Source organism: Ranitomeya variabilis, chromosome 2, assembly GCF_051348905.1.
Source record: "Ranitomeya variabilis isolate aRanVar5 chromosome 2, aRanVar5.hap1, whole genome shotgun sequence".
Classification (NCBI taxonomy): domain Eukaryota; kingdom Metazoa; phylum Chordata; class Amphibia; order Anura; family Dendrobatidae; genus Ranitomeya; species Ranitomeya variabilis.
In genome coordinates, this window is record NC_135233.1 from 331,809,986 (window position 1) to 331,824,269 (window position 14,284).

The 14,284-nt window shown below is 43.7% G+C and overlaps 1 protein-coding gene across 1 annotated transcript in view; it reads left to right on the forward strand.

Annotated features, from left to right (window-relative positions):
- The window catches only part of GPC3 (glypican 3), a 726,510-nt gene that overhangs the window by 259,368 nt on the left and 452,858 nt on the right, over window positions 1–14,284 (forward strand). Inside the window, exon 3 of the mRNA XM_077285334.1 lies at window positions 9,055–9,746. Within this exon, the coding sequence (XP_077141449.1) occupies window positions 9,055–9,746 (692 nt within the window). The remainder of the gene's footprint in view (window positions 1–9,054; window positions 9,747–14,284) is intronic.

The following is a 14,284-nucleotide window of genomic DNA, read 5'->3' on the forward strand; positions in this document are numbered from 1 at the left end:
GGTGGCTCTACTTTTTATTGGAAAAACCTGATGACAGGTTTGCTTTAATAAAACCAGCGGGAGCAAACAGAATTACACAGATTAAGCCATTACCTACTTATTTAGGGTCATTATTTTGTCTGAAAGTGATAGTTTAGACATTTAGTGATTTAACTAGGTGTGAGGATGGAGGGTGGCAGTTCAGTGGAAGAATATTGCAATCTTTTGAAGTATTTAAAGGTAGAAGTAACACGTGGTGGGCACACAGGTTTGGGAGTCTATGGACTATTATTATTTTATGGGCATTTAAGTCATTAAATTTTGCCAAATTGAGCAGCATGAATTTTCCCTGATATAGGTAACTGATATTAATTCTGAGTGTATGATAGGCTAAATCACTATGGAATAATGGCGCTATAATAATAAATAATAATAATAATAAATTAAATCACAACAGAGTCGCATCTTAAGCCTTTCTTTTTAAAAGTCTGCAACTACTTTTTTTTCATTGCAAATTTGTGGAGGTAAATGACAAAGTTGCGTGTGGGAAAGGAGCGTACTCATTTTATGGAAGCCTTTGCTTTGTCAGGACTTAGCTATGCTTTAACTAGCTGCTTTAATTTGTGTGCAATTAAGTGAAGAATGCAGACAACATGGAGACAGGACACACAGAAGAATCAAAGGGTAAGAGCACTATTAGTTCATTTATGGGTTGTTCAGGCTTTCATGCTGTGTCATTAGGGTTCCTTTATTTACTGTGCAAAAAATGACTGTGCTAAATGATTAATATAATCAATGTGCTACTATGGTTCTTCATATAAAATATGCAGCCTACAGACAGGGCTCTAAGCAATTTTTATATCCTTCCATAAAAAAAGACACGACTCAGGATAGTGGTTAGGAACAAAGGTCGTAGATTAAAGGATAAATTCTACATAGTTATTATGTATTACAATAATTCTGTCGGGTGCTTACAAGTTTTCATGATTTTCATCCGACCCATGTTATGAAAAAAAAAATGGGCATATCCTCATTGTTTTGTGATTGTCAGAGATAGCATAGTGTCACCATATACATATTTTAAACTGATAATATAAAAAGTAGCTTTATGTTTACTGCTATATCTGCTAAATCCAATTGCATCTATGGTTATACCAGCTCAGTCGCGTTCTTCTTTATAACAGCTCCACCACGTTTATCTATGGTTATAAATGTGATCTCCCCGTGTTTGTGTGGGTTTCCTCCGGGTACTCTGGTTTCCTCCCACATTCCAAAGACATACTGATAGGGAATGTAGATTGTCAGCTCCATCGGAGACAGCGATGATAATGTGTGCAAACTGTAAAGCGCTGCAGAATATGTTAGCTAGCGCTAGATAAAAATAAAGATTTATTATTATCAGCCTAGTTCATCTATGGTTATGACAGCTCAGACACGTTCATCTATGGCAGTGTTCCCCAACTCCGGTCCTCAAGAGCCACGCACAGGTCATGTTTTCAGGGTTTCCTTAGTATTGCACAGGTGATAATTGCATCACATGGACAGGCAGGCATTCAATAACCTGTGCAATACTAAGGAAATCCTCAAAACATGACCTGTTGGTGGCTCTTGAGGACCGGAGTTGGGGAACACTGACCTATGGTTTTACTATACCAGCCTTATTCCTCTGTTGCTTGTTATACTAGCTCAGCCTAATTCATCTCTGGTTATTGTAGCTCAGACTAGTTCATCTATGGTTATACTAGCAAAGTCTAGTTCATGTATGGTTATACCAGCCCAGCCTAGTTAATCTGTGGTTATACTAGTTCAGTTTAGTTCATCTATGGTGATACCAACATAGATTAGGTAATTTATGGTTATAACAGCTCAGAATAGTGAAACTATGATTAGATCAGCTCAGACTAGTAAAGCTATGGCTATACCAGCTCAGTCTAGTTCATCTATAGTTATACTAGAAAACTTTAGCTTATCATTTATGGTTATGCCAGTTCAGCCAAGCACATCTATTTCATTAATAGGTTTACCAGCTCAGATTTGTTCATCTATGTTTATACCATCTCAGATTTGGTCATATATGGTTTTACCAGTAGGGTTGAGCGACTTTTGCTTTTTTAGGATCGAGTTGGGTTTTGTGAAACCCAACCTTCTCGAAAGTCGGATCGCGTGAAATCGGCCGATTTAACTGTAAAGTCGGGTTCCGGACCGGAACACGAAACCCAATGCAAGTCAATGTGGATTATTTTTTACATTTACTTAATCTCTCTCTCTCTCTCTCCCCTCCGTGCAAAGCATATGTTGTGTTTGACTGCCCAAATCACTGCAGCCCAAACGGTAATATGGCTCTATGACGCCGCAGAAACCAGGCCGGAACCTATGTCATCACGCTGCCCACACTCCTTAATTGGCTGAAAAAATGGCGGGGAAGGCGTCATCCAAAACGCGACTTTGGCGCCAAGATCGCCGACCACGTGGCCGATCCCACGCTGGAGTCGGGTCGGGTTTCACGAAACCCGACTTTGCCAAAAGTCGGCGACTTTTGAAAATGAACGATCCGTTTCGCTCAACCCTATTTACCAGCTCAGATTTGTTAATCTTTGGTTATACCAGCTCAGAATAGTTCATCTTTGGTTATATCATCTCAGACTAGCTAAGCTATGGCTACATTGGAGACGCTGGAACTGCTGTACATACATAACATAGGAAACATTGAGGCTGCTGTATATACATCACATAGGAGACACAGGGACTATTGTATATACATCACACAGGAGACGCTGGGACTGCTGTATATACATCACATAGGAGAAGCTGGGACTGCTGTGTATACATCACATAGGAGACACTGGGACTGCTGTACATACATAACATAGGAAACATTGAGACTGCTGTATATGCATCACAGGAGACTGGGGTCATATAAATTACAGGAGGGGCTGGGGGGCATAGACATCGCTGGAGATGCTGGGACATATTCATCACCAGCGAGACTGGGGGAATAGCCATCACTGAGGGGCTATATACATCACTAGGAAGCACAGACAGTACTGGGGGTCTATATGTCCCTGGGGGTAATATACATCACTGGCGGAGTCACATACATCACTGGGGGCTATATACAGCACTGGGGGCTATATACAGTACAGGTGGGGGGATATACATCACTGGGGATATACAGTACTTTTGGGGTAAATGCAGCACTGGGAAATATACTCATCACTTGGGGGCATATACAGCTCTGGGGGGTATACAGCACTGGGGGGGGGACAGGCATCACCGGAGAGGCACAGAGATCACTGGGGGGTTGCTTGAAGATCACAGGCGGTGGCACGAAGATCACAAGGGGGGCACAAAGATCACAGGGGCCTCATAGCTGGGGGGCACAGAGATCACGGAGGGGCACTTAGCTGGAGGGGACAGAGATCACAGGGGGCACAGAGATCACATGGGAGCACAAATATTACAGGGGGTACATAGCAGGGATAACAGGGGGCACATAGATAACAAGGGGACATAAAGCTGGGAGCCACAGAGATCACAGGGGTGCAAAGAGCTGGGGGGCACAGATCACAGGGAGCACATAGCTGGGGGGCACAGAGATCACAGGGGGCACAGAGATCACAGGAGGATCATAGCTGTTGGGCACAGATCACAGGGGGCATAGAGATCACATGGGGAAACATAGCTTGGGGGCACAGAGATCACAGAGGTACAAAGCTGGAGGGCACCTAGAACACAGGGGGGCATATTGCTGGTAGGCACAGAAATCACAGGGGCCGTATGGCTGGGGGGCAGGGAGATGACAGGAGGGCACATAGCTGGAGGCACAGAGATCACAGGGGGACATATAGCTATGGGGAACAGAGATCACATGGGGGGCACATAGCTGGGTCCACAGAGATCACAGGGGGGCACAGAGATCACAGGGGGCACATACCTGGGAGGCACAGAGATCACAGGGGCATATAGTTGGGGGGCACATAGCTGGGGGCACAGATCACAGGGGACATAGAGATCACATGGGGAACATAGCTGGGGGGCACAGAGATCACAGGTGGGCATATAACTATGGGGCACATAGCTGGGACCACAGAGATCACAGGGGGCACAGAGATTACAGTAAGGCGCATACCTGGAAGGCACAGAAATCACAGGGGGGCATATAGTTGGGCACAGAGATCACAGGGGGCACAGATCACCAGCAGACCAGCACAGAGCTGCCGGCACAGAGATCCCTGGGAAGGCACAGAGCTGCCAGCACAGAGATCACTCTGGAGTCTCTGACAGCGCAGCAGGTCCTCTTCCAAGACAGGAGAGCATTGGGCGCTAACCCCGCCCACCACGGCGCTAACCCCGCCCACCCAGATAGCGTCATCATTCAAGTGCAGGCAGGCAGCGTTCTGTAATGAACGCTGCGTGCCGTGCACTTGGGGGTTAAAGGGCCGGCAGCCGGCAGGATATGGCTGCCGCCCGAGCATTGTGCAGTCCGGGGACCTGCCCGCGGGCCACATGAAAAGTCACCGGAGGTTCCCCGCCCCTGATCTATAGTTATACCAGCTCAGTCTAGTTAATTTATGTTGTACCACCTCAGACTAGTTCATCTATGATTTTGCCAGCTCAGTCTCTTTCATCTCTAGTTATACTAGCAAAGTCTAGTTCATCTATGGTTATAACGGCTCAGCCTAGTTCGTGTATGGTTATACCATCTAAGGCTACATTCCCACGATCCGAAACTAGCAGCGTATTTTCACTACATCCAAAGTGCTGCCTTCTATTGAATGCAGGTAAATCTGTGTGTGTTCACTGAACCATGCAGATTTACTGCATTCAATACATTCAATTAATTCAATTTATATTGTGGAGACTAGCATCTCCACAAGAGAAATTAACATGCTGCAGTCCTGAAAACATGTCAGTTTCCGTGGGTGATCCACAGGCTCATATGCAAGCATAGTGGACATGGAATTTCGAGAAATCCCATCCACTATGCTGTAACATCTGTCCGCTGTGGCTTTGCATAAATACGCAACGTCAAACCCGCAGCAATTCCTGATTGTGGGAATGTACCTTAAAACTTGTTCATCTATGGTTATACCAGCTCAGACTAGCTTGTCTATGGTTATACCAGCAAAATCTACTTTATCTGTGGTTATACTAGGTAAATATTGATGTTGAGTGATTATTCTACAATTTTACTATAATTTAGCATACCTACATTTTACTGTAAAACCTCAATTCATCTCTGCCACTAGATCATAGTTTGCAGAGGTTTTCAGCCTCTGGACATAAAAAAAAGAATGTTTCCATGATGAGATCACAGAACAAAATGAGCAAATATAACTGGGGACAGTGATAATCCTCCCAGTTAATCTTTGGCTTATAGCATACAGTTTGCCGAGTGTAGACGATTTATTAATTTTCTTTAAAACCAAAATATGTATGTTCTCCAAACATATCAGAACAATGGTAAGGTGAGTACGTGATGTACTGTTCTGACGTACATATTTGTTAATAGACCAGAAGTATTTTAAACAATGGTCTGTGAATAGTCTGAGCATCTTTTTGTTGGTTCCTATTTTACCTTTCAAACTCACTTTTCTATGGTCTTCTGGTTCAGAGGTTTTTAGAAGCCAGGCTGATATAAAGTAAGGGTAGTACAAGAGTGGGGTGCAGTGTAAGGTGTCCCTAGGCATATTACTCCTTTATGTTTGCTGACATTGTGGAGTTGCAGTAAATTTCAACTCAGTTGGTGTCAGGTCCTTAGAAGGATAGTTTTTTTCAATGTGTCCTAAAAAGGACAAGTTTGTATGTAGCCCTACACAACTGGTATGATGTATACGTCCTCAAGAGGACTTGTCAGCATACAGATCTCTCATTTTTTTTCCATATCCCAGCAGCGCTTCTTACATTTGGAGTCATTTGGAGAAGATATCAGGTTATGAAGTCATCTGCCTGGCGTGTGGCCCAGCAGCATCTCACCATGGGTTACGCTGTGGTCTGAGTGATGACGAATCTTCTCACAGACATATAGGGCATAGTAGTTGTGTAGGGCTACATACAAACCTGCTCTTCTCAGTACGTTAATCTGGACCATCCTTTTTAGGTTGCTAAATTAAAAAAAAACCTTGTCCTTCTAAGGACCCAAGACTCCTTTACTGAGACTAAAGTAATATCCTCCTGCAATATCCTCCTCTGTGGCCTCCCTGCTAACATTCTCACCTCTGCAGTCCGTCATTAACTCGGCTGCACAAATAATCCATCTTTCACCTTGCTATTTCTCTGCTTCTCTTCTCTGTAAATCCCTTCATTGGCTCCCAATTCCCCAACGTATTTAGTTCAAATTATTAACACTGGCCTACAAAGCTATCCATAACCTGTCTCCTCCATATATCCCAAACTAATCTTCTGTTACCTTCCAAAACGTAATTTCCAGTCGTCTGAAGACCTTCTTCTCTCCTCCACACCTATATGATCCTCACCCAATTGCCTCCAAGACTTCTCCTAAGAATCCCCCATGCTCTGGAATTCTGTGCCCCATCACATCTGATTATCTGCCAAGTTCAGAACGTTTAGATGGAACTTGAAAACGCATCTCCTCAAGCAAGCCTACAGCTGCACTGACCCTGATGCCTCCTCACTACAGCCTGCAATTACTCCCTGCCACCTCACCACCATCAGATACTATCTCCTCCATTATCCAGTAGACTGTATGCCCCAAGGGCATCATGAGCCATCATGAGCATTTCTCCTGTATGTGATTACAGTCCCAGCTTCCTTACTCCCAGTGTAACATACCTCAAGAATCTCTTTCTAACTTTCCATCTTTGTTTGTTTTGATAAATCCATGAATTCCTCGTTCTAGATTCTAAAGATTTTCAAATGGTTAAATTTACTGAATAGCATTCACCAAAGAAGAGGCGTCGTATATGTTAGAGAGACAAAAATCTGATGAAAAACTTATTGATGCAAACAGATTTGAAAAGATACATGAATAGTGTATGGCTAGACAATGTGTAATAGCTGTGCTAAATATGTAAAATACATTAGTTTGAACAGAAAACTGAAACATATACCTGTCTACAAATGTATTTACTGCACTATTTTTATGGGACTCTGACATAGAATCAACCATCATAAGCAATCTATATAGGCATGCAGGTCATAGGAAGCTTGATATCTGCAATCCAAAGTCATATTCCAGAGCAATCTACATTTTTCTTAATATGTAAATAAGCTGTTGAGGTCTATGGGCTGGACATAGATCATCCTGAAAATCTGCCTCGAGGGCTTATTATGAATGTAAGGGGGCATTACCAGTGTGATATATAATGACTGACAGTCTGCTTTCCTGATCTCACTGCTAAGCTGTGTGTGATTGCAACTAACATAGTACAGCAGATCTGGACTTTGTCTAATTACAAACACATCTGCATCAGTATTTGTCCTCACGTATTGCTGTCAGCTCTGCTACAGAGCTGTGCCTGATTATAACTAACACGCTACAGCAAAGTTGAACCTTGCCTCATTACAAACGCTTATTTAGCAGCAGTTGTTCTCTCATGATGATTTAGGTTCCATAACACATGCATCCATTGTGGTGGGAAGGGCAGTACAGTGGAGCTCATAGCACTGTGAGAGGACAACTGCAAATATATGTGTAATGAGAAACGTTGAACTGTACTGAACTGTGTTAATTCTACTGTAATGTGTTAGTTGTAATCACACACAGCTCTGAAGCAGAGCAGGCTACCATATAATAGGACATCTACTGCAAATGTGTTTGTAATGAGGCAAAAATCAGTTCTGCTGTACTACAATATTATTATTTAGTTTTAGAACACCATTGATTCCATTTTGCTGTACATGAGAAGGAGTTGCATACAAAATGCAAATATAAATTACTTTGAACAAACTAACAATGCCAGACTGGTACAGAGGGGAGAGGACCCTGCCCCTGCAGGCTTACATTCTACCGGTAATTGGAAAGGAGACAGTAGGTTGGGGGGTTGTGGCAGCTGTGGTGGTGGAACCAGGAATATTGCATGCTGTAAGCTTTCTTCAAGAGATGCGTTTTCAAGTTTTGTTTGAAAGTTCCAAAATTGGTCTATAATCTTGTTGGGGCCCCTAGATCTTAACAGCTCATTTACGCATTAGATAATGTGGATTTCTCTGGAATAAGACATTGGCTTGCAAACATCACTTTATTAAGCAGTTTCCTATGACCTGCATGCTCATATAGATGGCATAGGAGGGTTGATCCTACTAACAGATTAATTTTAAACGATATTAAAAGGACAGATGATCATCCAAACAAACGTTCACCAAACACTCATTCCCGATCATTGCCCGTTGAAACATGCCTAGTGATCAGCCATCAAACGAGCAATCATATATTGGCGGAATTCATATTTTATGTAAGTCTAAAAATGATATTATGAAAATAACAGTGGCAATGCAAATACCTAATTTTACAGATTCCACTTGTTTTATTTCATGTTAATGTATATAACAGTTAAGTACTAAATATAATGCTTCAGCCTTGGACTTGTTTCTTTAGGAAACCTTTAACAATAATTAAAATTAAGATTGTGTTTTTGATGGAACAGTATCTGGTTCTTGTAGCACTATTATTTCTTAGCATCATAATACACAACCTTAGTCATTAAGACGCAGGTCTAATTCTTTATAAAATCTAGTGCATGGCTATTATAGATGTTATGTGTTGAAGAGCTTTAATTTGCCAGGGCAACGCTTTAGCAATTCCATCTACAAGTCTGGATCAACGTGAGGTGCCCATTGTTTTAAAGAAAAGCTTTTCATGATGCTGGTATATATTGAGAATACAACATGTACATAAAAGTGCGTTGTAGACACAAAAGAAAAATTGTTCCAAAAAGATATTGAAGCCTTTTACATTAGCACTTTTGATAGATCTGCAGAAAAATGAGTGGCCATATAAAATCCATCCTTGTCTTGTGAGTTTTGAAGCTTGAAAAGAAACTATTCGATGATGAATGAATGTACGAAAGTGGATTAAAATTGCATTTTGTTCACTCTGTCTTTTCTCTTTTCTTGCAGAAGCGTTTGAAATGGTAATACGGCACGCAAGGAATTATACAAACACAATGTTTAAAACTCATTACCAAAATATCTCTTCGAAGACCTTCAAACTGGTCGGTGAATTATTCACAGACATTTCACTCTATGTCTTAGGGTCAGACATTAATGTGAATGATATGGTGAATGAGTTTTTCGATGGCTTGTTCCCGGTAGTGTATGGCAATTACCTGAACCCTGGATTTAAAGAGTCAGTGGAAAGTGTAGAATGTCTTCGACTGGCTAGACGAGATGTCAATGCATTTAGTCAGTATCCAAAAACAATCATGACACAAGTATCTAAGTCCTTGCAAGCTTCTCGAGTTTTCCTTCAGGCGCTAAACCTTGGAATAGAAGTGATTAATACTACGGATTATTTAAAGTACAATAAGGACTGTGGTAGAGCCCTTCTGAAAATGTGGTACTGCTCCCACTGTCAAGGACATTTACTGGCACGTCCATGTGCCGGATTTTGTGGAACCGTTATGCGAGGTTGCTTGTCTAGCGTTGGGGAAATAGACTCTTACTGGAATGAATACATTACATCAATTGAGAGACTTGCCAAAGAAATGCATGGGATTTATGACTTAGAACGCGTTCTACTAAATCTGTTTTCACTCATCCAAGAAGCTGTAGTACATGTTGAAAGGAATGGAGGAAGACTTTCCACAGCGGTAAGTCACTTTCATATTTCAACAGCTTTTAGAAGTGTAATGTGAAAAATGGTCTTAAAATCATAGTCAAAATGAAAGTTTTTTTGTTATGAAGTAGCCTCGGCTGCGCTTACCCATTTTTTGGCTGAAAGTTGAAAATGTCACAATGGTTCAGACTGCTATTTTCTCCCATTAACTTTCTATGTAGCATTTTAACAAAATTATACAAAGAAATTTAAAGACCACTACTGTTAGGATTGTCAGAGGCCGCAGGCTCTAAAAGGCTACCTTAGACAGACTTAGCGCAAGCCACTTCACTTGGCAAATTGCAGAACAACATCGGTCTTCACCCTTTAACCCCTGTACAGGAATCTGGACTTAAGGCGGGGTTCACTGTATTACTTCCATGAAAGGGCTGCTATCCTGTGGACCAAACCAGAGGCAAAAGAATAGTCTGGTAGCTGGGTCAGAATCAGGAGGTCAATGTTGCAAAGAATGAGAATAGTCAAAAAGCAAGCAAAGGTAAAAAGTCAGGACTGTCCGCTAGGAGAATTGCAAGGCACAAGTTGCACGGAACCTAGTCAGATTTTAACTGGCAGTGGACAGCGGGATCTCAGGATCTTAAATCGCTTGCAGCCCCACCTAAACCACACATCAGTTCTATCTCTCCCAGTAGTATTGGAACTATAAGTCCCAGGGGACACAAAACCCGAACTGTTGACCACAAAGAGAGTGCAGCGTTGATTGGGGATAGAAGCAGAGGCAGGAAGGGCAGGCGCACCCATTTTAATGTCACAACTACCAAAATATTTCATGGGGGAGTAAGCTCTTTTTGATGGGAGCAAAAAGGCAGTTCATATTTGCCTACATTGTAATGCCCTCAAAAGATCTAAGAAAACATCAGAATAGCCAGGTGCAGTTTACATAACTGTTCCCTGATTATCCCAGCAAAATCATGTTTTTAGGTAGCAGAGCTGTTGGAACCTGGAAACAGTAGCAATATCTGGCTATTGGTGGAGCTTTCATAAATACAGAACTGTGTGTGTGTTTGTGTGTATATATACAGTTGTGTGAAAAAGGTGAAAAAGTGTTTGCCCTCTTCCTGATTTCCTATTCTTTTGCATGTTTGTCACACTTAAATGTTTCAAATCACCAAGCAAAAATTAAATATCAGACTAAGATAACACAAGTAATCACAAAATGCAGTTTTTAAATTAAGGTCTTTATTATTAAGGGAAAAAGAAATCCAAACCTACAGGGTCCTGTGTGAAAAAGGGATTGCCTCTTAAACCTAATAACTGGTTGAGCCATCATTAGCAGCAACTGTATATATACAGTGGCAAAGCAAGTTGAAGATGAAATGATCTCTAAAATTTTAGGTACAAAAAATATATACCGTATATACTCGAGTATAAGCCGAGATTTTCAGCCCAAATTTTTGGGCTGAAAGTGCCCCTCTCGGCTTATACTCGAGTCATGATCGGTGGTGGGGTCGGCGGGTGAGGACTGTCATATACTCACCTAGTTCCGGCGCTCCTGTCGCTCCCCCTGCCCGTCCCACGGTCTCCGGGTGCCGCAGCTCTTCCCCTGTGCGGTCACATGGGACCGCTCATTAGAGAAATGAATAGGCTGCTCCACCTCCCATAGGGGTGGAGCCGCCTATTCATTTCTCTAATAAGCGGTAACGGTGACCGCTGACAGAGGAAGAGGCTGCGGCACCGAAGACCAGCTGTCCGGGGGGAAGGAGCGGGACGCCGGGAGCAGGTAAGTATCGCATATTCACCTGTCCTCGTTTCACACGCCGGGCGTTGCGCCATCTTCCCGGCGTCTCTCCGCACTGACTGTTCAGGTCAGAGGGCGCGATGACGCATATAGTGTGCGCGCCGCCCTCTGCCTGATCAGTCAGTGCAGAGAGACGCCGGGACGGGACGTGAGGAGCTGCAAGCAAGGGAGGTGAGTATGTGTTTTTTTTTTTTATTGCAGCAGCAGCAATGGCACAGATTTATGTGGAGTATCTATGGGGCAACGGTGCAGAGCACTATATGGCAGAGCTATGGGGCAACGGTGCAGAGCACTATATGGCAGAGCTATGGGGCAATGGTGCAGAGCACTGTATGGCACAGCTATGGAGCAACGGTGCAGAGCATTATATATATGGCACAGCTATGGGGCAACGGTGCAGAGCGCTGTATGGCACAGCTATGGGGCAACGGTGCAGAGCGCTGTATGGCACAGCTATGGGGCAACGGTGCAGAGCGCTGTATGGCACAGCTATGGGGCAACGGTGCAGAGCACTGTATGGCACAGCTATGGGGCAACGGTGCAGAGCACTGTATGGCACAGCTATGGGGCAACAGTGCAGAGCACTGTATGGCACAGCTATGGGGCAACGGTGCAGAGCACTGTATGGCACAGCTATGGGGCAACGGTGCAGAGCACTGTATGGCACAGCTATGGGGCAACGGTGCAGAGCACTATATGGCACAGCTATGGGGCAACGGTGCAGAGCACTGTATGGCACAGCTATGGGGCAACGGTGCAGAGCACTATATGGCACAGCTATGGGGCAACGGTGCAGAGCACTATATGGCACAGCTATGGGGCAACGGTGCAGAGCATTATATATATGGCACAGCTATCTATGGGGCAACGGTGCAGAGCATTGTATATATGGCACAGCTTTATGTGGAGCATCTATGGGGCCATAATGAACGGTGCAGAGCATTATATGTGGCACAGCTTTATGTGGAGCATCTATGGGGCCATAATGAACGGTGCAGAGCATTATATGTGGCACAGCTTTATGTGGAGCATCTATGGGGCCATAATGAACGGTATGGAGTATCTATTTTTAATTTTGAAATTCACCGGTACCTGCTGCATTTTCCACCCTAGGCTTATACTCGAGTCAATAAGTTTTCCCAGTTTTTTGTGGCAAAATTAGGGGGGTCGGCTAATACTCGGGTCGGCTTATACTCGAGTATATACGGTAGTCATTCTTTACATTTTTAAAATCACAAAAAGGAAAATGGGCTGATTGAAAAGTTTGGGCAACCTTGGAGATTTGTGTGCTTGGATACATTAGACCAAGGCTTCTGACCCTAATTAACCTGTTAGGTGTTATGGTTCTCAATGGCAAGAGAACATAGCCCAGCAAACATAAGTACTAGCTCTTGGAAGGATGGAAACTAAACTGACCATGAACTAAACCTGCCGCACAACTAACAGTAGCCGGGTAGCGTTGCCTACGTTTTTTATCCCTAGACGCCCAGCGCCGGCCGGAGGACTAACTAATCCTGGCAGAGGAAAATATAGTCCTGGCTCACCTCTAGAGAAATTTCCCCGATAGGCAGACAGAGGCCCCCACATATATTGGCGGTGATTTTAGATGAAATGACAAACGTAGTATGAAAATAGGTTTAGCAAAATTGAGGTCCGCTTACTAGATAGCAGGAAGACAGAAAGGGCACTTTCATGGTCAGCTGAAAACCCTATCAAAACGCCATCCTGAAATTACTTTAAGACTCTAGTATTAACTCATAACATCAGAGTGGCAATTTCAGATCACAAGAGCTTTCCAGACACAGAAACGAAACTACAGCTGTGAACTGGAACAAAATGCAAAAACAAACAAGGACTAAAGTCCAACTTAGCTGGGAGTTGTCTAGCAGCAGGAACATGCACAGAAAGGCTTCTGATTACAATGTTGACCGGCATGGAAGTGACAGAGGAGCAAGGTTAAATAGCGACTCCCACATCCTGATGGAAACAGGTGAACAGAGGGGATGATGCACACCAGTTCAATTCCACCAGTGGCCACCGGGGGAGCCCAAAATCCAATTTCACAACAGTACCCCCCCCCCTCAAGGAGGGGGCACCGAACCCTCACCAGAACCACCAGGGCGATCAGGATGAGCCCTATGAAAGGCACGGACCAGATCGGAGGCATGAACATCAGAGGCAGTCACCCAAGAATTATCCTCCTGACCTTATCCCTTCCATTTGACCAGATACTGGAGTTTCCGTCTGGAAACCCGGGAGTCCAAGATTTTTTCCACAACGTACTCCAACTCGCCCTCAACCAACACCGGAGCAGGAGGCTCAACGGAAGGCACAACCGGTACCTCATACCTGCGCAACAATGACCGATGAAAAACATTATGAATAGAAAAAGATGCAGGGAGGTCCAAACGGAAGGACACAGGGTTAAGAATCTCCAATATCTTGTACGGGCCGATGAACCGAGGCTTAAACTTAGGAGAAGAAACCCTCATAGGGACAAAACGAGAAGACAACCACACCAAGTCCCCAACACAAAGCCGAGGACCAACCCGACGCCGGCGGTTGGCAAAAAGCTGAGTCTTCTCCTGGGACAACTTCAAATTGTCCACTACCTGCCCCCAAATCTGATGCAACCTCTCCACCACAGCATCCACTCCAGGACAATCCGAAGATTCCACCTGACCAGAAGAAAATCGAGGATGAAACCCCGAATTACAGAAAAAAGGAGACACCAAGGTGGCAGAGCTGGCCCGATTATTGAGGGCAAACTCCGCTAA